The 22,925-nt window shown below is 37.6% G+C and overlaps 2 protein-coding genes across 7 annotated transcripts; one reads left to right on the top strand and one right to left on the bottom strand.

Moving 5' to 3' along the window:
• The first annotated feature begins 6 nt into the window (after positions 1 to 6).
• LOC139960380 (DNA excision repair protein ERCC-1-like) lies at positions 7 to 11,596 on the top strand. Its single transcript, XM_071958706.1, has 9 exons — positions 7 to 245; positions 1,030 to 1,325; positions 2,699 to 2,810; positions 3,433 to 3,536; positions 4,505 to 4,604; positions 5,185 to 5,361; positions 6,242 to 6,313; positions 6,791 to 6,859; positions 8,076 to 11,596. Exons 1-9 carry the CDS (start codon positions 174 to 176, stop codon positions 8,124 to 8,126), a joined length of 1,053 nt encoding a protein of 350 aa, XP_071814807.1. The 5' UTR covers positions 7 to 173; the 3' UTR covers positions 8,127 to 11,596.
• LOC139960381 (18S rRNA aminocarboxypropyltransferase-like) lies at positions 11,522 to 21,252 on the bottom strand. 6 transcript variants are annotated; one of them, XM_071958709.1, is made up of 7 exons: positions 21,002 to 21,252; positions 19,267 to 19,438; positions 16,223 to 16,442; positions 15,446 to 15,639; positions 14,536 to 14,715; positions 13,386 to 13,480; positions 11,522 to 13,349 (listed from the first exon to the last, which is right to left on the bottom strand). In XM_071958709.1, the coding sequence occupies exons 2-7, from the start codon at positions 19,403 to 19,405 to the stop codon at positions 13,176 to 13,178; spliced, it is 1,002 nt and encodes a 333-aa protein (XP_071814810.1). In that variant the 5' UTR covers positions 19,406 to 19,438; positions 21,002 to 21,252; the 3' UTR covers positions 11,522 to 13,175. The 6 variants fall into 6 exon arrangements, with proteins under 6 accessions (XP_071814810.1, XP_071814809.1, XP_071814811.1 ...); XM_071958708.1 differs by having other exon boundaries at positions 19,267 to 19,424; XM_071958710.1 differs by having other exon boundaries at positions 21,010 to 21,252.
• Positions 21,253 to 22,925: the final 1,673 nt, after the last annotated feature.

Raw genomic sequence — 22,925 nt, 5'->3', positions numbered from 1 at the left:
TTGTCGGTTTATGGTAAGTTAGTTCAAATCATCAGCCTATTTCGTGAAATAGGTATGTCTACTACTCCTGTGTACTGTTTTAAAATTGTACTGCCGACATGAATCCCCTGTGAACAGACGTACAGTCGTACACATTATCACTTCACGCTCCTTTTGCCCTCATACAAAGTAACATGGCCAAGAAGACTGTGTTTCAAATTCCCAGTGTCGATGATATCGCAAAATTTGAGAAGGAACAACCAAAGGTATTTCAATCATGCTAATGAGAAAGGAGACACAACCTAACATAGGCCTACGCTCACAATCACATGCAGAGTCCAGATCACTACTTCACTTACACTACTAACTAGTACTAGACTATCAGTGGCAAGTGTAATGTTAGGTTTAGCTTGGTAAACATACATAATAACAGATCTCACTCAGTCATGATTAAGCACATGACGGAATTTCTCAAAAAGTAATGAAATAGGATCTCCACAGTATCCTTTAATTTGTGTACGTTTGACCACAACTTACAAGACAGGTTTACAGTAGTGTAGACCTACAGTAAGTAAGAGTAAGACCAATGACCGATAATTCCTTGCAGACATTGAGCTGTATAAACTAGCCTAGTACTATGGCACCGTAGCTTTACTGTAGGTGAAGTTTGAGCTTTGAATGATTTACCGATAGGCTTGGGTCACTATAGCCTGGGCTTTGCCTGGTTTTTATTCAAATGCAGTATATTTAAACTTCAGATCCTGCCTTGCATACTGTAAGCAAATCCTAAGTGAGAATGAGAGTAGGCCATGTGCACCCAGCCTGCTGGGATATTGTATATGTAGCAGAAAGGTCATCGTTATAATCTTTTTAGGAAACTATCTGAACTTTATTCAACATAAAGACATAAATGATTAATGTATCACAGTTAATCTACTCAGCAAAGGCCATTTCTATTTAGTATTTACCATGGCTTTGCAGACTTAAGCATTGTGAATCTTGTATTTTTTTTCTCTTCACTATCCAATAAAAGATCTTTCTGTTTGGCAGTTTCAGTCACACTTTCTCACAAGCAAGGAGCCAAAATCAACTGTCATCGATTCGAAAGACAAAGCAGCCACTACTGCACTGAATAAATCTGCCTCTCACAGCAATGGCCTCAGCAAAGTAAATACATCCAGTAGTACTAATTCAAGTAACAATGAACAAAGCAAGAGGAAAGGTGCCCCTCTTCCTACTGCTGGTGAAGAGTCTAGGAAAAGACCAGCAGGGTCATCCTTTGCTGCAAAGTTTGGATCCTTACCTCATGTTGAAGGCAAGGTTAACCAACCTATGAAACCTCAAAGGTAAGTGAGTGATCACTTAAAACCATTAGTTGACATAAAATCTGAATCTATAGGGTAAAGTTGTTCTGTAAAATCTCTAAATCCACAAGAGTTGTATCAAAGACCAATTATTTAAAAATGTGTGATTTGTCATAGCATTTTAGGATAACATTAACTTTATGTGATATCAGGTACCTGTAACCACAGAAGCAGTCACAGAAACAAAGAAGAAGAGATAAACTAATCTTTTCCTGAAGCGGTGGAAGGTCATTTCAAGAACTAGATAGCAGATTAAAAATTTAAACAATTCTTTTCTATCTGTCCAAATTACTCGACCATTTTGTGGTTTTGCATGTTTTGGAGTTAATGAAATTTAATTCTGGCTGAGAATTTTGGCAGTTATAATAAACAAAACAATATATACAGTACTTTCCTCTCAAAGTCCCAGTTTGTGTTTGCCAAATTTAAATTTCGACCTTTCCAGCTTACTGGAGTAAAAGTTCAGTGAAAATGACACTGTGCTATGGAATTTTCATATCATTATGCATGATTTTTATTGAGTTATCTGTCGTTGAAAATTTTGAACTGAATAAAATTCGCCAGATTTATTAAAGAGTCCATAGAATCAACGAACTTCAATCAATATTTGCAAGCCCAGCCCATCAGATCATACGCCAATCAAATCTCTCGTTTCTGTTTACGACCGTTAGACCTACTGTAGACTTACTTTTTCTCGTGACTAGCCTGTCTTTGGTTCCTGCTTGTGTATCTTTCTCTCTTACCAATGTAGCTTGCAAAATTGTGTCATTTCCTTCCATTGCAATGAATAAACAGGTGTTTTCAGCAGTTTCCTCTGTGGAATTGTAAAAAGTGGATGATACAAGTGTAGGACTGTGTTAAAATCTTGATTGGGCCGCATGTGTAGACTATTTTGATTAAATTTGTGTATGAACATGCTGACATGGGCGGTCGCAGTGATTTTACGGTAAGTCGTTCACGCCATAAGGGCAACAGAAAATAAACTTCTTTCTTTCGATTGCGACAGCTTTTCTCCATTAGACCCACCTGGTCAGAGTGCATTTGGATTAAGAAACGTTGAATCTACTTCGGAAGTTTGTTTTCTGAAATTCATCAGCAAACACGTATTGAGACTTCAACAGAAGGACAATAGAGTGATAGTTCTTCCTTGTTCGTTTTAGTTTGGTTTGATATCTTGCGAGACATCTATTCTGTTCAGTGCGAAGTAGCATTGCAAATCATTTACATGTATAGCCAGTTAACATGTCATGTATCAGTGTTCAATGCCAAAATTCAAAGTGATAGCAAATACACGCTAAATGGTTTTCATGTGTTCATGTTTAACGAAGAAGTCAAACTTTTGCTTTAATTTGCAGTACTAGTAAGACCAACGCTGGTATCACCAAACCGGTTGCCAGTGCTAAAGCCTCATCAACAGTCACTAATTCAAAAAATACCACCAATTGCATCTTAGTCAACCCAAGACAGGTAGGTTTTTGAGTTGGAAGGTACCCACCAGTGCAAACTACACAGCTTAACAGACTTATACAATTCTTAAATATAATAGCTTTGTCTGGCATGCAAGAGGGTACTCACTGTTTAAGGATGTCTAGTTGAGTTTTTCATTGTATTAACATCTCTTAATGCTCAAATACATGAGCACAGACTACATTGTGAATTGATTGTTTTGGTGTCACATACAGTATTTTTATCAGACTGTAAGATAATGTTATCATATTTTATCTGTATGAGAAAGCACCATGTTGTCTGTGGCCTCAGGAAATGGGTCTACATTGAGTTGAAGGATTCTCATTCCCTTTGTAACAATAGATCCGACTGTGAAGGGTACCCTAATGTTCTTGCGTATGGTGGTGGGCTGATAAAACTTCTCCGCTGAGGTCCACGAACATGGCTTCTTTAACCCTGGAGGGGGGGGGGGTGGGGTCTTTCGGTGAAAATTAGAGAACCTATGTTTGAGGTGACTCAATGTGGTCGGTCAAAATGCAAAATGTATTTCAGTATGCCTTATAAGATCAGAGCTGTTGAAGGCTGTTATTATCGATTGGATTTTTGTACTCAAATTTGAATGTGTCTGTCTTTTATGATGTAGCGAGGTAACCCAATCCTGAAGTCAGTGAGGAATATACCTTGGGAGTTTGGTGACATTGTACCTGACTATGTCATGGGCAGAACCATATGCGCTCTGTTCCTGAGGTAAGGTTCAGTAACTGTTATTCAGTCGGGAATCCCACATTTTGTGCGATGCATACATGATGTTACATAATGTTTGCAGCCATAACTCATTCAGAGAGATACAAATCATTGTCCCAGAGCTGTAATGTACTAGACATGTAAGGATACCATTGATCTGATGCATGATTTAGTAATTCCTATTAACTCCTCTTATATTAAAGACACTGTCTTTTGAATACTTTAATGTGACATTTGAACTAACTTTTGGAAGTATGTGAAGGAAGCTCTAGGTCAGCCTCTCTCAATTTGCAGATTCCTGGTGGGGGGGGGGAGGGGGGTCCTTGAGTGCCAATAATTGGGGTCAGTATATCTGACTTGGTCCGTCAACATTTATCTGAATTATGTATGCTATCAAGACAGTCAGCACATGTCTGGGCGTTCCTTCTTCTGCAAAGAAGACCAAACTCATCATTACCTCAGTCCAAACCATTTTGGTGGTGCTGATAAAACTTCTCCTCTGAGGTCCATGAACATTGCTTCATTAACCCTAGGGGGGGGGGGAGGGGTGTCTGTGAATGAAAAGGTTGAGAACCTGTTTTAGGTGACACTTATTCACACTTATATGTAGAAACTTGAAATTCCTTTGATACATTTTCTTGCTTTTTCAACATGAGTAGATACCACCAGTGCTTATCAACCTTTGCATTTAAGCCTTTCTGTCTTGTATAACATGCTTAACTGTATATGTTCAAGTAACAGTTATGTACTAGCACAGCCATTACCCTTTGGCACTGTAAGTTTTTTACTTCAAGATCTGTGATTCCCAACATTATGTGAAATTCTATACAGACAGTTCATTATGATTTTTTTGAGGATTGCAGACATGAAAAAAGTTATTGAGCAATGTAAAAGGATGTATGACCTGTAGTGTGATTTTGCATGCCAAGCTGTTGTAATAGTTTTGTTTTAATATTTGTTTCTTTTCTCAGTTTAAGATACCATCATTTAAATCCAAACTACATACACAGTCGACTGAAAGAGCTCGGCAACAACTATGAGCTACGAATCTTGTTAGTTCAAGTTGATGTTGTAAGTTATCCATTTTTTTAATACAAATACTGATGGATACCCAGTGTATCCTTCCGCCAGTTGGGAATCAAAGGCAAAGTTAAATTATGTATGTTATTTGTAGCCCTGTAGCAGTGATTGATACGCGCTCTTCGGTGACCACTCTTCATTTTCCAAAGTAGGCTGGAAGTTTACTAAGCGGGAAGATAAGTAGAGCAGTTAACTCAGGCATTCTAGTCAATTTGTATCCAACTAAAATGATGTATAGCTTTCTTTCTGGTTTTCCAGTGCCATGAATCACTCATAATATAGACCATATTGTTCCCTTTGTGTACTCTCATATTAAAACTTGATTTGTTGTTCATACATTATGTGTTGCTTTACTCAGACAACCTTCCAGCTTAAGGTTTTTCACCCAATGATGGTTGAATAGTGTCAACACTAACACTGTTGTGCATTTCTGAATGAGTCACAGCTTTAATAACCTACAACAATTTTTAAGTTAGCTGTTTTATACAAGTGACTACTTTCATTAATAACCTATTAATGATTTCTTTGTCAGTGCCTGTATTGTACTTGGTTTTTTTTTTGTCATCCTTAGAAAGATCCTCATTACAGTTTGAAAGAACTAGCTCGGATGGCCATTTTAGCTGAGTGCACCCTCATTTTAGCCTGGAGTCCTGAAGAGGCAGGTAGATATTTAGAGACATACAAATCTTATGAACATAAACCAATAGATGCCTTGAAGGAGAGAATAGAACAAGATTTTGTCTCTCAGGTAAGTCTTCGAAGATATTACCACCCCCCCCCCACCCCTCTCCATCTCCATTTAGTTACAGTATATACTGGAACATATTTGAAGAATGATTGCTTCAATGCTTGTGTATAATATCTACTTTGCACGGATATAAAATGTTAAAAAATAAAAGAACAAGGTTTAAAACAGATGCTAAAATTGCTATAGATGTAAGATGGGCTTGCATAGCCACACTTTGTTTTGCAACTACCATTGTTTCAGTTTCATTTGACTATTAAATCCTGTTGTGCTAGTTAAACAAATTTGTGGTAAGTTTAAAACAATTAGAATTAGTTTAAAGGGTCATTATACCTTACATCACAAAGGTCTTAACTAAACTGAAGATCAATGAAGTGGCAAGTACCAAGTTGTGAATTAATACCAAGAAATGAGAAACCAGAACATAGCTATTATGACACCTACCTTAATCTTAGTATTAGGTTCTATTACGTTTACTAACACAACATGCCAATATCATCTTAAACCAGGGTTCTGCAAGCATTTAGGTCAACATCTCCGGCATTTCCCTGAAGACTGAGCCATGCCACACCAGACTTTTGACCCTCAGAATCGATGCAGTATAAATGCCACAGACAGATTTTGGTTTGCATCCCATAATTTATAAGACCATAGTCTACTACAATATATATTCATAATTAACCTTTTTCATTTCCAATGAAGTAGACTGCAGTCTCTGAAAATATGTAGAAAGAGAATTTCAAAAAGCGTTCGCACAATATTTGATAAGTCGATAGCAATGACCATTAAGTTTTAATACTTTTGTAGAGCTTCGTAGCTGTAATGCAGACTTTTGCTCACACAACCACCGCTCAATGATTTCTTTTGTTTTTGTTCATCCAAGGTAACAGACTGTTTAACAACAGTTAAATCTGTAAACCGTACTGATGTTGTTACTCTCCTGTCAACTTTTGGGGTGAGTACAAGGACATGTTTTACTCTTCAATCTAAAATTACAATAAATTACAATCTTTTGAATCCTTTGCACAGAAGTCCTTTGCAACTATTATCGTCGTTTGATTTTGCTTGTCTCTTGATATGATACGACTCACGGAGCTGTTGCAAGATACATCCATGAAGTCAATTCAAACTGAAAACAAAGACAGGGTTCATGTGGTATCTCCTTGTGACATCACAAATTCTGAGATATCCCACGCGAGATGAATCAGTGTAAAAATTGCAGACACTCTAACCTCGTTAGGAAACGAGACCATGTAAAGATGGAAGCATGTATGGCTCTCAATTTTCACTGTTCAGATGGGTTGCAATTCTTCTGGATGTTGTTTTCCGTGTCATGGTATGTTTAGAATATTTGCAGTATGGAGGAGCATCATAAAGAAAGACATCTTGGGGACTCATGAATATTTATGATTGCTCTCATTTTTTTCTGTAGACGGTCGCAAATATCGTGTCAGCTGAGAAAGACGAGTTGAACCTTCTGCCTGGATTTGGGCCTCAGAAGGTAAGCAGAAATATTCCAGTCTTCCTAGATACTAAGGGGGGGGGGGGGGGGGAGGGAAATAAAAAAATAATAGTAAACAATAGGGTAGAGCTTTCAGCGTTCTATTCCATGCAAATTTTTTATCTGTGGGGGGGGGGGATGGGTGGTGATGGGGGAGGAATGGACCACTTGCAGACTAAATATATCATTGTCAAATTTGCACCGTCTGTGGTATAGTTTGAAGTCCAGTGGGTCAGCAGATCTTTAAGTCAATGTTGCCCTTTGTATCTCACTTTGCCTGAGATTATTAGCCTCCTTTGCTGGCTTATTCCAATAGCTTGCTTGGGGCATTTGTAAATGGTCAGCGTCCATCTAAGGTGATCCCCGCAAGACTCATGAGGTCATAAATGTTATGACTGACATTCAGACAGATCTGGATGATCGAGATCAGAGGTGGGCAACATTTTTGAATGAATGGGCCAGATATAAGGAGTGAAAAATTGACTGGGTTGCACCTAGCCAACGACCTTTTGTTGATTTTAAACCTTTGATTCCGAGGACTTTCAAGCGTTACAGTAGGTGTGTGTACTTAATCTGTATTCACAAAAACATAATGTCAATACAGTACAGTTGATAATTAATGAGTATAATAGGCCTACTAGACAACATCATTAGTGCCGATAAATTCTAAGACATCTCAAGGGCCGCAAACAAATCACTGGGGGCCGCATGTGGCCCACTGGCCGTAGGTTGCCCACCCCATCTCTAGAGAGACGTTTGCCTCATTTAGTGACGATTCATCATTTTACTGGTGTATCTCTCCGAGTTATTATAACTGTGCCAGGAATTTGGGTTAATGTTTCTCTCTAAGAGGTAACATGTATTTCAATAGAAGGATTCAACCAGTTTCTTTGATGTGGGTCATAGCTGGTAGTGTCAATGCCAGCATCACAACAAGCTACTCCATTCCATAGTGTCATCACTACCTGTCAAGCAACTTTTTTTCCCTGTGAGATTTGGAGGTGGGAAAAGTTTGACTTCTTTCAATTTGTCTTGTTTTGGGAAAGTGTTAGTTTCATTACAGCATTGTGTGAATAGGTTTATAAAGGTCAGAGGGAGAGGAGTGGGATAAGAGTAAAGACTTGAATCTTGTCACAGCTTCAGCGGTCATGCAAGACAGACCAACATAATGTATATACCTGTTTTCAATATGTTTTTTTTTGTTTTTTTGTTTCAGGCTCTACGACTTCATGATGTCTTTCAGGAACCATTTCATAAGCAACCCTGACCAGCATACTGATCACAGTACTCAATAAAATTATACTGATGTTGACGGAAATCTGTATGGAATCAGGGAAAGTTTCTCTCTTCAGTTATAATCAAATACTAGATGGGAAAAACCTACCAATTTATTTCGAAGAAATTAGAAATACAGGATATGAGAATAATGCTTTAATAGTGTCGACACTCTGATAGTAAGGCTTGAATAATGAAAAATCTGCCAGAAGTTGCCGTCTCCACAGAAATTGGTGCGAAGGTCTTGACATACAAGAGAGAGATTGGTCAAAGCAAATTTAACAATCATCAAGCATTTGCAATTAGAGAGATTGTGCAGAGCTGTGGCTGATCCAGGAAGATGGGGCCCAGGAGATAAATTGATAAGCACCAGAACATACTGATATTATCACAGAAATATCGATGCATAGGAAAACATCAGAACATAAGGATGCCCATTTACAGATCATGCTGTGTTTTTGCCACAATATACATATTTTATCAAACATTACATTTGCAGCTAGTCTTCAGTATGAACAAAATTTTCAGAAGAGGAGGCTTGCCCCCCCCCTCCCTTCCTCCTTGTATCCCAGCCTAAGCAATGCATGGAACTGAAATACACAGATGAGCTAAGTAGGTTAAATGTGGTTAGTGATTTTGATGGGATCTGTACATATTCGCATACGGAAGGAATTCCATGGAAAGGGCAATGTAAGTTCTAGCATGCTCTCCTACTAGTTAGCACAGAGTCTGTCTATGCTGGTAAACTGTTTTGCTAGACTGAGAAACATTCTAATTTTAATTTACTAGACAGAAATTGAAAGCGACTAAAGTCATTTTTGACGTGAGGTTATTGTTTGCCTTAACTGTAAAATAAAATGATGCAATATTTCAATATCTAATTCCAAATTTTTGTCATTCATATTACTTCTTTTCTTTTCTTCTTTTGTGAATTATTACTTGAAGGCAGCATTTATGATTACAGATGTGCTACTTTGAATCAAATCTTTTAAGGTCTTTTCTTACCTTCAGGAACTATCGAGTCTATTTTTATATATTTTTAGGTTAAATCCAAAGTACTAATCGCCTTTCAGTTCCATTGGCTGGTATCCTGCGTTGTATAAGTCAAGTGTGTTTCTCCATTTTTCAAAGTACACCATCGTGAAAAGAAATGGGCTCGGATAGTCCCAAGTCAATAATTTGGATCAAGAATTGACACAAGTCTGGCAAACAGTGCAACAAATTGAATAATTTACTTCCCTGGAATTAAATATAACCAGGTGGTTTTTCACACTGGTAATTTCTGCTTTCATCTGAATGTGAAAAATTCAAATCATCTGGTCTTGATTATTTTCTCTAATTTTCATTAAGAAATTGTTCAGATTTTAACAGTTGCATATTTTGGTACATCTTCTCTGTGACAATGGTTCTAAAGGAATTGGACTTGAAAGTTGGATACCAAGGATTTCGAAATTGTTTACTTAAACTTTTAGTGTATAAATGTTACAGGACTTTGTTGACAGGGACTGAGCTTTATGTAGACTATGAGACATGTACTAAGATTTCGCACTGAATCGTTGCGTGTGTAGTATAGTTGTTTAAATTTGTAAATTTTCATAATATTAAGTGAGAAAAGTAACAAGAGGAATGTTTTGTATGATTTATTTTTGGGGGATCTGAAAGATTTTGTAAATAGTATGTTAATAAGCTGTGGTATTCACTCATATTGTATTTCAGAAATTAATATTATTTCCAGCTTGATTTATATTATACTATTTTTTCTTTAAACATGTCTGCTTTCAAATTTAACTCAGTGACCATGACTTTGTAGCATATAAGTGTTTGGAACATGCATGATGAATCAAGACAAATTTGGTCTGTATGCATAAAGCATTTAGTTCCACAGAAATATTATAAATATTTGTAAGCAATATAGACAATCATTACAAAAGCATTGTTTTTAGTACTAGTTTAATTTACTAAGATGTGTCTGAACATGTTACAGCCACACTACTCCAAAACTTTGGGTCGCAATCCAAAATGGGTCAACAAGCTTTTACAATTGGTTGCAAGCTGAGTATAGGATAAAACAATACAATTTGATCGGTGAACAACCTTTCAGTTGATGCATGGAATTGATGACAATCAAATCAGGTATTGTGCAGTTTGCTCATCAAACACCAGGGGCACTATATATTGGGTGATTTTTAGCTATAAGGAAATCACAAAATTGATAGCCAAGGAAAGCTTGGAAAGTAAGGTGTAAAACTAAGGCAAAAGCTTCTGCATAAAAGAAATTTGACTTCTTGGTTTAAAAGGATGACATTGGGCTTAAAATTAATATTGATATGTGATAGACTGTTGAAAACAATGCAATACGTGTAGGGTGTATTTTTATACCACTCTTCATTTATTAGAAAAGTTTCATTTGCAATCATCTGAGGCTCATCAATTAAAGTGACTGGACCACTTAGTTTAACATAGACCCTAATATCAGTTCCTTGGAAACAACACAAAACTCAATACGTAAATGACAACTTTTATCTACTCAAAAAGGTTGAGTTATTAGAATCTGTTCAGTTAAAGTATGGATTTAAATTTAAACTTGGCATTAATTTTTAATGGAGCATTCTAAAGATTTAGCATATTTTAAAAGGTGAATATTTTGTAACTCAGAATACCCATAGAAACAATACTATCACTGAAATTATACTTCAGCTGTGGTCAGGCACATAGCCAAGGGGATGGGGGGGGTGGGCGAGGGGGTGACCGTCCCACTTGAGCATATTTTTTTTGTATGTTTTTTTGATATCGCTAGTAATTTCAAGCTTAGATGCACCTTACAAGGCCTGGGAAGTGCCATTTCCAGCGATCTGGGAAGCTTTTTCAGTCCATTTTTGGGGGGAACGCGTAGCACCAACTCATGGTGGCGCTACGCTTAGCAAGTTTTCAATGCAGAATCTACGGCTCTGATAGTTTGCCTACAGGTTCGCCCCTCCATTGGCAAATTCTTGGCTACGCGCCTGGCTGTGACATGCCAAGACTAAAATTCTGCCTTAAATCGTCCATAGGTAGCGGATGTGGGAAGACCTATAAGATGCAATCATGCACAAGACATCCTCTGTGGCATAATTAAGAGCCAACTCACTTTCAGTTCTTGCTCGTGAGGACGAAGGATGAATTGTCAGCATAGAAGCTGTCAGAATCCATTGCAGGTTTAGCACCAACAATGGTTCATCTTTAATGTTAATTTCATTCACAGATGGGAGGATTGCAAGAGCTTACTCAGTAATGCGGGTTTACCAAGATGATATACTTGGTGCTTGCAGTATTATCTGGCGTGCAATATAGAATTTATGATTCAGATAATTGTAAAAATTAATCCCCAAAGAAACTCATAGAGAATAATCAAGTTTGCTAGCTTTTTATTCATTTGTGAAAGTTGTACGGAAAGCGATCTTACAATAAAAAATGAAATTTCAACGTTTTGTTCTCTGTTTCTGTATGTTCCTAACTTGAGATCATTTGTCAATTCTTGAACTGTCTGCTGACAATATGTTACCCTTGTTAACTTTTTCTGCCCTACCCAAACCTCCCCCCCAAACCCCCACCCAAACAAAAGATTTACATAGCAGGTACCTAGAAACATAATGTAAATATAAATTGCACCAGGAACGATAACGTGAGGCATTTAAAGGGTGTGAAGACTCGCGCAAAAAGAAATGACTAATGCCGGTAATCTGACCTAGTTTCCAATGAGGTGTAGCAGATTTGTGAGACACCACCATCGATCCCAGAAAATACACACACAGCTTGCTACAGTCGGTAATTAGACACTAGTGTACAGTCAATACATACAGCTATGGTCAATACCCACAACACAGTGTACAAACGATACAGAGATGGACATCTCAGGTCCAGCTAAAGATAACAAGATATCACGTTTCATTACTGTCTGCATTTTGTAGCGACAAGAGAAAACTTCACTTGCAAGCAACGGAAAATTAACTTCTTCAGAGCGCAGCATGCTGTTTGGGGCGAGTCTTCAATGCCTTTAAATCTTCAAAGGTGTTCAAAAGATACATATCACTTTACATTAAATTTGTGAGACAAAAAGTTTATGTATTGAATGGAACAGTTAAGTAACTCCTTTACAATGAGCCGTACTTTGATTATGGGAAACGGGCTATGCTGAAGACTCCGCTTTTTGAAATCCATTTTCTCCTCAGTCTCCTCCTCCTCCTCCTCCTCACAGATCTCCTCATCCTCCTCCTCCTCAAACCAAACTCATCATGGCTCTAATATATATTTCAGGGGTATTGATGCTTTCAACTTTAAACTTAAAGAATGATAAACCTTCACAGTTATAGTAATTATACCTGTCTGAACAACCATCCAGAAAGCCCATTTATGTATGTTTTTTAGATCCTCATGCAAGCAGGAACTCGCAAAGAAGCCATCATTGGCTTATCAAAGCTGCAAGCTGACCGAAGTCAGTCTCTTAGATTCATATTTTAATGTCCATGATTATGAATTGTCAACAACTCTGTAACTGGACGACATACATTAATCTTGGAGTGACTCGAACTCGACCTTACAATTGAAAGGCACCGGCGTTAACCACTGAGCTAACACTGCTAACTTTATGTTCTTGCTCTTTGATCAAAATAATGATCACTACTACCTAAGCCTGTTTCCTAAATAGCAGCTTCTCCCTATCTTATGTGCTTAATGGTAGAATTGTATTTTAATGGCAGTAATACTTTACAAAGCTGAGGAGCAGCTACATGTTTTACGCCAAGACAACGGAATGAAGACAATCTTTGTGCAGCGGGTCAATCCAATAGGTCTCATCTTCTGACTTGGGAAGACCATTCCAGGTTGGCGAAGGGACGACTCCTGGATGCATTTCCTACCACCTCCTCCCAATATGATGGTAGTCTCTTCTGATAGCACTACCATTCTACTTCTTGTCCATCACGGCATCCTTTCTTGATCGATGTCATCATCTCTATAGAAGTAGCATTTGTCGTCATGACAACATGTTACTCGCTAGCAGCACTCAGGTGTCTGCAATGTGACTTGTCCCAACCACGTCTTTGTTTTCCTCAGAGTCAGCATTATCAACACGACCACTTTCTCTTGATGGTGCTTCACTCTCGCCATCTTCAAATCCATCGGAAACATCACTGCCTTCAGCACCACCGGTAGCTGCATCCTCCTCCTCCTCCTCCTCCTCCTCCTCCTCCTCCTCCTCCTCCTCCTCCTCCTCAGTTTCTGATGAAGAGTCCTCTGAGCTAGGTATATCATACGATGGTTGTCTGTTAGGGTTACATACTCCCTCTAGCTCGTCATCTGAGTCAATGTCTGTAGGGAAAAAAATCAATTCAATCTGACCTAAATCACAATGTCGTAATTACGGTAATTTGTGACAGAAATTTGCTGGTTAAATCTACCAACCTTCAAAAAAACTTATCCTTTCATTAAAATGACTTCAAAGTTTCTACATTTCAGAGAATAACTCATCCAGTATGGCAGTAAAATGCTATGATAAATTGTCAAATTGTTATGCAAAGGTGCTTTGCACATTTTTACACATGAACACATGAACGTTACTATTTTATAAGAGACAAAACTAAGAACCTTCAAAACTGCTACACAAAATATTATTCCCAGTATGTATATACACCACAGAAGCAGTGGCACCGCCTAAGGAGGGAGGGGGTGGGGAGGGGGAAGGCAAAGGGCATGTTCCCATTGTTGGTTAGCGGGAAATGGTTCAGTAGGGGGATTTTTTGCATTCAACTGGGGAAGAATAAGATTACTACTTCAGGGGCTACCTCCCCCTTTTAACATCCTTAGAAAAATTTATTAGCACAACCTAGCATTGGATGTATATACATAATTAATAGTCTAAATATGCCTCACCATGTACTATTTGATGTCTAAATTATTAAAATTTGTTATCATATTTTTTTGGCGGGGTAGGCTTCAATTACCCATGGCTGCAACCCCTCTTTATTCACCCCCTCTTTATTCACCCCTCTTTATTCACGCCCTCTTTATTAACTCCTTGTTTAGCCTCTGGTCCTTCCATAAAGGTTCTACATCAGTCGGGAACATTTTGAACTTGGGCCCCTCCACCTCTGGAATCCTCAGCACCCCAACCAATGCACAGAAAACCTGGTCAATTCTGAATGTGGTACAAAACCAAGCTGTTTTGGTTGAGTGAATTCCAAAGCCGAACATTTGGCCAATTGACATTTTGTCTACATGATGATTAGGGATGGAGTCGAACTATACTTTATTCAGGCCTTCTAGTTTTTCAAAATTAATTTTCAACACTACCTACTCCTGGAATTTACCTGGATAACGAAACTTGCTAACGAGATAGAAATTTTCAATATCAATTATTCCCTTACCAAGTAAGTCCTTTTCGTGTTTTGGCTTATCTGGTTGGTTCAACCATTTTTCTTGTGCCTCAACTACGTCCTCACTTGTGGAACAGGAGGCATAAAGATCTAAAAGTTCTTTGTTGAGTTCGAAAAAGACATGTCCCCATTTGAACCTTGTAAGGAGCGTTAGGCCGTCATCTTTTAATCCTGAGAAACAAAAGGAAGCGTGACGTCACTTAAATTCTTTTTCTTTGTCATTCTTCATGCGTTTAAGACAATGAACCATTCTTTATATTAACAGTTTGCATAGTTGCAAACCGTCTACTGTAAGGCAGAAATGTGGAATATTCCTTTATTTTCATATAAAGCAAAATAAAAATAAAAAAAACATGAAAAAAACAAACATGAAAAAAGAAAGAAAGAAGAAGTAGGTTTTAGTTATGAAACCAGAACATCTGCTAGGTTGGAGCTCAAATGACTTTGGCAAATGACTCGCACCCCCTTTCATGCGTTCCAGACCTAGAATGTCGTCTGTGTGTACCAGTTGCATTAATTATTCCTAATTTTCTTCAAAATACGGCTAACCGTCAATTATTGAAGCATCTCCATCCTACTGTATTCCTTTGGAAGGAGGCATTTCAAAGACTATGGGTTTAGCTCTAACTGGAGTGACTCTTTTCCATTTCATTCTCTTACATTAGATCTACTCCAAACATGTCTGTAGGCCAAAATGTCCAATAGAAAAGAAGAAAACTTCAAACTGTTGGGACTGGTAGAATGAATCCTTGTAATTACAGATTCACACAGACCACCAACAACTTCTCAGCCTCATATTTGCCGCATACCTTTGGAAACACTGTATACCTGTAGTTAAACAGTAAATAATGTTACTCAAGTAAAAATGGTTTCAGCGAAATTTACAATAACATTTACCTACCGACAATGTAACAAGTAGCAGCAAAAGCTTCCACGCAGGAAAGCTTACATGGTTTTCCATAATTGACGGGATTTGCTGCGACAAGATATGGCAGCAGTCTTGGATGTGGCCCTCGCATCTTCGTAAATGGAGTGCTCTCCAGCTTAGCCCAAGAGCAATCTATGACCGTTATGCCCGATGCTTCAACAATGGGCCTGAAATAGAGAATACATCACCATCATCATCTTGATATGTGGACCCATAATCTAACAAAGTCACATAAACTGGGATTCATTTTTATATGCACCATATCTAAAGTAAGGTGCTATAGGGGGTTGCAACAAACATATCTGCAGCCAGGCAGCCTACTGTATAATCTTTTGTCCTCTGAATTCCATGCAAGATACACTAGCCATTGTTTGATATTGTTTTGTCACATTGCTACAAGGGATTTTACAGGTGCTGCTGCTTTTTCTGTTTAACATGATACCTTACTGTACAGTAAAGATACCATTTGACCTTGAGCTGTGCTTCAAGCTCACTTTTATGATTTACTTCTCATTCAAACATAACCTTCTTATCAATACTTTTTGATTGCTTGCTCCAACAATGCTAGCTTTCGTTTACAGCAGCACTGGTCGACAAGATTTTCAAACCCTACCATAAAATTTACTCAAAGATATGATTGTACTAAGACATACTCCTAAATTAATCAACTGGCTTGTAGCCCATACATTTTGTCAGCTGTTAATTAGTAGTACAAACCACTAATTAAAACAACAACAACAAATGGCTTACCTGTCCTCTGGTGATACACATTTTGTACCAATTGGTGAGAGGATGATACCATTATTTCTCTGGGAGAGCTTTAATATTTTCACTAAACCCTTCCTGCATAATTTCCTTCCAGTGCATCTCTTTGGATCACAGTGCTGTAGATCCCACATAGCTAACGGATACGGTAGCTTCCATGGGTCATCTGATGATTCTTCACTTCTTGATAGAGAATTACACTTCCCTGAAAGAGAGAGAGATAAGTAATTTTACCAATTGTTTTCAATTTCCCCAAAATTTTCTGACAACTGTGGCCACTTTAATCAACAGCTAAGACTTATCCTACCTTTTCGGACTTAGCAATTAGGGAAGACCAAAATGAAAGAGACAAGGGTCATGGAAGTGGCTTTAACTGCATGACTTGTGTCAAATCAATTTGAAGCTCTTTCAACAATCAATAGTCATAAGCCAAATTGGCCCGTTGACCTCCCCGAAGATTATAAACATTCTTAGGTTTGTAACCATTTATAATGTTAATCCGGTGCCTGCCATCTTCGAGTAGCTGGGCTGCAGAACGGCCGGACCATTTGGTTAGATTGTCAATCCATCGTAGATGCGGTCGGCCTGGCTTACGTTTGTAACCGCAGGGTAGCCCACAGAGTACAGCACATGTAAGGCCTCCACAACGTACAGCATGTCCGAACCATTTTGCGTTATGTTGAAGAACAGTTTCAGACGAGAATAGCCATCGGCCCGCAATCTTAGTGTTTAGTTCCTCATTCGACACATGGTCCTTCCATGTGAGACCAAGCAAACGTCGCCAAATTTCTCTACCTAAAGCGTCAAGGCGATTCATGTCAGCCGCTTTTATGGTCCAGGTGCTACAACCGTATGTAAGACGAGATGCAACCAGAGCTCTTTGATGGTAAATTATTTCAAAATTTCTTGAAGTTCATCACTGTTAATTACTGTACTGTGTAGATGTTGTGGGAGGAAATTCGATAGAGGAAAAGTAAATCAAATTTCAAAGTAATTACATATTTATTTGAGAGTTGACAAAACTGTTAATTGACAAAACTGAAGTCTTGAACTTCCATGTCTATAATCAAAAGTAAAATTGGCATCCCAGAAAAATGACTACACCGTTTCTCGCCCCAAATTTTCACAGATGGAAGAAAATGAACAACAATCTTTTTTAACCTATTATGTCTAAGTTGTGTCTAACTGAAGTTTCTTAGGAATGCAGAACTGTCTTCTTTTTTTTCCTTCTTTTCGTCAGCTTAAGAAAAAAACACTTGTTTGTGGTATTTACCGACAGACTATCAATAAAACCTGAAAATAAAAAAGCATCAAAGAGTACCTGAGGTGCATAGTAACAGTGAGTCCATAGAGAACAATACCAGACTGAATATGAGATGACAGGTTAAAATCATACAAGATGATATTATTGACCCTAATTGGAGGTGTTGCACGGTCTTCCAAGTATATAATGACTTTGGGAGAATATACTTCATCATACATCCTACAGTACTATAAACTAAGAAAGTGTCATCTTTAATACTTCAAGAGATATTCCTGTGACAGAAGATGTGACACTTATATGGATGAGGAATTTTTATTCCATCTTTTTATTTTATGAAAACCACCCCATCTCAACAGCTTGTCCCTAATATAAGATACATGTGTGTTGATGGAATGGTATATATTTTGACTGGCTAAACCCTTGCTTTTTCCCAGCAGTGGCCCACAGTACTATATCTGGTCTGTGATGTCATTACAGGCTAATATTCTTCAATTTTAAGCTTTTCTTTCCTATAGTTATCTTGTTTTTGATTTATTAGAATTTCTGCAGAGCTGTCATGCTTCTCTGTATATAGAATTTCAACAAGAATTTCTTGTAGAAAATCAAAAAAGAAGAAAAAAAAATTGAACAGAAATGCCACCCTGACAACGTACTGTACACTGTGCATACTGTTGTCAAATTTATTTACAAAGTATGACCAAAAATTGAAAAATTCATTTCATAGCCATACAAAATACTACATGAGGATGTGGTTTTTTGGACCTAAAGACAGACCTGTCAACCTGTTTGACCCCAAAATAGGGAGAATAACATTTTTCAGGGCCAAAAAAACGGGAGAATAAGGGGAAAATAGGGAGGTTGGTAATTTTCAACTGAAATTATATAAATACTCCTAAATAAATAGTCTATAGTACCGCTCATGTATAACTGGACATGTGTACGCGCACAGGATCGTATGAAGACGTATAAACAAGTACAATCGCGTATAAAACCGTTGACAAACAAATTGCTGCGTAGACACCTCGTATAATCCCTGTACGAGTTTATACGCAGGTTATGCTATTGTGCTCAATGAATAGGGATTAAAGTCGCCGAAAGAATTAGTGAGATGTTTGAAACAGCCGTTTCTTAAATCGTAGTTTAAGACGTGATATTCACCTAGCAACGAAGAGGACGCAGGTAAAGTGTGTGCCGGCATAGAACTTAACTGGTGTTTTATCGTATACAAGTAGCCTACATGCGAACTACACACATTCGGTATGCCGCATATACAAACAAGTGACAACTTGTGTTTAGTAACTTGTGCACCATGGCATATGCACAGTGCACGCCGTACTACTGTACTGTATTCAGGACTCTAACAAGGCCAACGTAGGCCTACAATAACGACATTGGGCGAAGTCTGAGAACTGACAAAGCAGCCTGATATTGGTTGAGAGTCCCGCACAGCACTGTGTCAGTCGTAATGTGTTTGTAAACAATCAATCTACTTTTAGTTTACACTTTTTACACGATAGGCATAGGACTAACTGTTGGCTATTTTCAGAAATTTCACAAGTGGTGAAACATTATAAACCAGGAGAATAGAATATGAAACCGGGAGGCCGGGAGATTCGGGTAAAAACCGGGAGTCTCCCGGGTTGACAGGTCTGTAAAGATGCAATAAATGTCCAGCATATTTTATTAAGAGCAATCAACTTCGGCCATGTGAATATCCTTTTAAACATATCTGAGTGACAATTGAACTCATGTACATGCATTGTACCTGGCAAAGACTGTCCCAGATCTTGGCTCAATCGCTCAAATTTATGCTCACGGCTGTGTTTTGTTGATTTGCCCTTTCCTGAATTTCCACCGGACGTTTGCTTCTGATGAACTCTCTGATTGGTCTTCTTCTTACCCATATCAAACAGGTTTATTTATCTGAAAGTGAGATATATCACAAATTAGTTTATATACTCGATGTTGTCAACTCTATAATGTAGGATCTTATGTGTGCAAATGGCCTACAGCATTTTTAGTGCTTTAAATTTCAAAAATCAATAGATGGATGGTCAACAAAGAAAAATATGAATGACTGCATTTATATCCATTCAGAAATATTCCCTCACAATACTTCATCACAAACAGGGAAGCTGATTGCACTTAAGTACACATTTGATGTGCAGTATATCGCTTTGAAAAATTGGGGATTTATTTTTCATTTGAAGGGTGGGGGAGTGGAGAGGGATGAATCATCAGCACTGGTTAAATTTGAAGTGAAATATTGGTACATCAATTTGATCACAAAGATTTTGATGGTTTCTTTAATTGACATTTTGACCATTGAAATATTTTTGAATTGTGTTAGGCCTGTGAACAGTTGTAATTTTACACAGTATATATGCATCCTAAAAATGTCTGTAACAGTTGCGGTCTATGCCTACGAGAATCACCCATTGTTTCTTAATCTCAACAGTGCAATAATATCTCGCAGTGGGCGGATGAGGCTTCCGAGTGCAATAACAAATCGACACAAATCTTCCTTTATCCCTCAGTGCATTAAGCTCTTTTATTTTCGTTTCAATCGTTAGTTGCCTGCTTTATCTTCCCGTTCTTGCCATCCATACGGGTGTTACATTTGTTATATTATCACGCCTTTATACTTTTATACTTTAATTCTCTGATACTCTTATGTTTGCCATTCTTATGTCTTTTTACTCTTTATCATCTTGTATTTGTCTTATTTGTACATATCTATTCGGGTGTTACATTTGTTTTATCATCACGCCTTTAAACTTTTATACTTTATTTCTCTGATACTCTCATGTTTGTCATTCTTATATCTTTTTACTCTTTATCATCTTGTATTTGTCTTATATGTACATATGCGAGCTTGTATTTTCCCTTTTGGGATGAAATAAAGTTTTACTTACTTACTTACTTAAATATTCTATTTCTATAACTGCATGTGGATGAATCTTGGACATCTTTATTTTGGTGGTGCTTTGGAAATGTACATATCCCCTTTCACTGAGATATTGACCAAGAAAAGAATTTGATGTTTTGCAATTATGTGTATACCCCTACTGTAGGCTTTAGAGCTACTGTATGAAATGGCAATTTTTACTCAATTAATTAATTCCTCTACTTATATTCAATCCCATCTGGGCCAATTCTAGTTCTTCTATCCATGATATGTATTACGGTATTCGTGGCAAAGCACTGTAGCCTTATTATGTAAATATACTGGGCTAATATTCGTAAAGGGGTCCCACAAGCACCTGTCATCAGGACCTTCATAAGATTTGCGTATAAAGGGTTCTGTTCAACATGCTTTTAAGTTCTACTTCTAGGCTACTGCTCTCTCTCTCTCTCTCTGGCCACATATGCGATCAGTTAACATTTTAAAGCTGTAACTTTCTTAGTGCTATGAACATGATGCAAATAATAGATTGGTTTGATTCTATGAAACATAGGCCTAGGCTATAGATACTGTATGTCAGTAAAACAATCCCTACCATCTCACCACAATGAAACCGGTTTAGCGAAAGCGTCCCATCTTTTTTCAACTGAGCAATTACTGAACGACTAAATCAGATCGATTGTATTTGTGGAGAATCTTGTTGAAATCAAAGGTAACCGAGAACTTGTATCCAGTCTATGGGATCTGTAAATTTAACGGAACCAGTCAAGGGTAAGTGCAGCTTTGTCTCCTCTCATGCCGACACACTTTGATAGACGTATCGTACGTTTATGGCTCGCCGGATGTGTAATACCCATAGAAATTGATAATAAATTTCTATGGTAATAACACGCAACAACTCAGTATCGTGGACATACGCTGTTTTACGCTCGATCTACTGTGTTTATCGAAAAAAAAACTGTGTTTATCGCAAAACTCCGCTTTTCGCCCGATAAACAGTTATGTTTTGAGTGTTCTTCGAAAAAGATCTGTTTTTCGCCGGAAGAACAGAATTTTACCGATAAACTATGTTGATCGCCGATACACTGAGTTTATCGACTAGAACTTCCAGTCAGTTTTGAACGGTCTAAAGTCTTGACCGAATATCAACCGATAATCCAGGTTTATATACAGATTTTCCATTGATGATCCTAGTTTATCGGCGATATTCCAGATGTTTCGAGCAAGATTTTCGACCGTTAAACTGGAATCATCTATCATTATCAGTATTTTTCACTTGATAATCCATGCTGAGTCGTTGCTTATCGTCGTTTTACATCATAAGCTTTTGAACCAATACTATATGGTACCGAGTGTGATCAGATATGCCCAAATTGTCAAAATGGAGACCTCTGTGAGGAAACTACTGGAGAGTGTACCTGTCCTCCTGGATTCACTGGTAACGCATGCGAAGAAAGTGAGTAGAATGCTTGGCAAACGCTGGAAAAAAAAATCAATTTTAAATTGAAATGAAGAGCAGTTCTTGCAAAATTAAATATAGTCTGTTATTTGCAATAGGCATAGATACTTGTTTATGCCTTCTTAACATTTATGTTCTTTAAATTTCAGCTTAAATGCACAATTAATGAAAAGGCAACATTCGTGAAAGTAGAAGTGCAAAAGAATAGGTTTATAAACATTGTTTTCAAACTAAGTGCACATATAGTTTGATAATTTTCTCTTATTTGATGACTCTTTCATACAATTTTGTCAACAGCTAATTACGACGTTTCCAGATGTTCAAATGACTTCGGTGCACGCAATTGCCGTGGGTTTCTTTTCTGTTTAGCTGGACAGTTTGTCTGTATCTGTGGACCTGGCTTCCGCGGCTTGGATTGTAGCAATAGTGAGTTTCACAATCAATGTGTGATTACTATTACTAGATATAAAAAATGGGTTATTTTCGATTAAGACTAAGAGTGTATGGTCAAGATTTCGTACTCTTAATGTCAACTACATGTCCATCTAGAAATGAACGTTTTTATAATACGTTCTTGTCATTTCTATTGGCTTGTTTTATTGATTTTATTTTAGTCATTGTTCAAGAATACCCTTAAGGAGAGTAATGACATTGGTATCAACTAATTTTTCCAAACATACATCTTAAATCTATTTTTCAATCCAATTTGTGATCTGGAACCTTCTGTTCTCATTATCAGAATGTGACGCTGGTACATACGGCGCAGGTTGCACCCTACACTGGAATGGTCATATCTGTGATCCGAAAATTACGGAAGCGTAGAAGGGACATGGTGATGAAAGAGTAACAAACTCGTCAAAATGACAAAATTCAGAAAAATGACGTTTTGCCGAGTTCAACAACTCGTCAAAATTATTAAATTTGCCGAGATGCAACAAGTCGTCAAAATGACAAATTTCTGAAAATTGACGTTTTGCCGAGATACAACAAGTCGTCAAATATATATATATATATATATATATATATATATATATATATATATATATATTAAATATATATA

Source organism: Apostichopus japonicus, chromosome 19 (assembly GCF_037975245.1).
Source record: "Apostichopus japonicus isolate 1M-3 chromosome 19, ASM3797524v1, whole genome shotgun sequence".
Classification (NCBI taxonomy): Eukaryota; Metazoa; Echinodermata; class Holothuroidea; order Aspidochirotida; family Stichopodidae; genus Apostichopus; species Apostichopus japonicus.
Note: the sequence above shows the minus strand (reverse complement) of the source record. Positions and strands in the feature narration are given on the sequence as shown.

Bases quoted from the DNA above. Each gene is read 5' to 3' on its own strand.
- LOC139960380 (XM_071958706.1), top strand. From the start codon at position 174: ATGGCCAAGAAGACTGTGTTTCAAATTCCCAGTGTCGATGATATCGCA. The intron at 246-1,029 runs GTATTTCAATCA...TCTGTTTGGCAG, and splicing joins TTGAGAAGGAACAACCAAAG to TTTCAGTCACACTTTCTCAC. The intron at 2,811-3,432 runs GTAGGTTTTTGA...TTTATGATGTAG, and splicing joins TCTTAGTCAACCCAAGACAG to CGAGGTAACCCAATCCTGAA.
- LOC139960381 (XM_071958709.1), bottom strand. From the start codon at position 19,405: ATGGGTAAGAAGAAGACCAATCAGAGAGTTCATCAGAAGCAAACGTCC. The intron at 14,716-15,445 runs GTAGGTAAATGT...TTTGTTTCTCAG, and splicing joins TGCTACTTGTTACATTGTCG to GATTAAAAGATGACGGCCTA. The intron at 13,350-13,385 runs GAGGAGGAGGAG...GAGGAGGAGGAG, and splicing joins AGGACTCTTCATCAGAAACT to GAGGAGGAGGAGGAGGAGGA.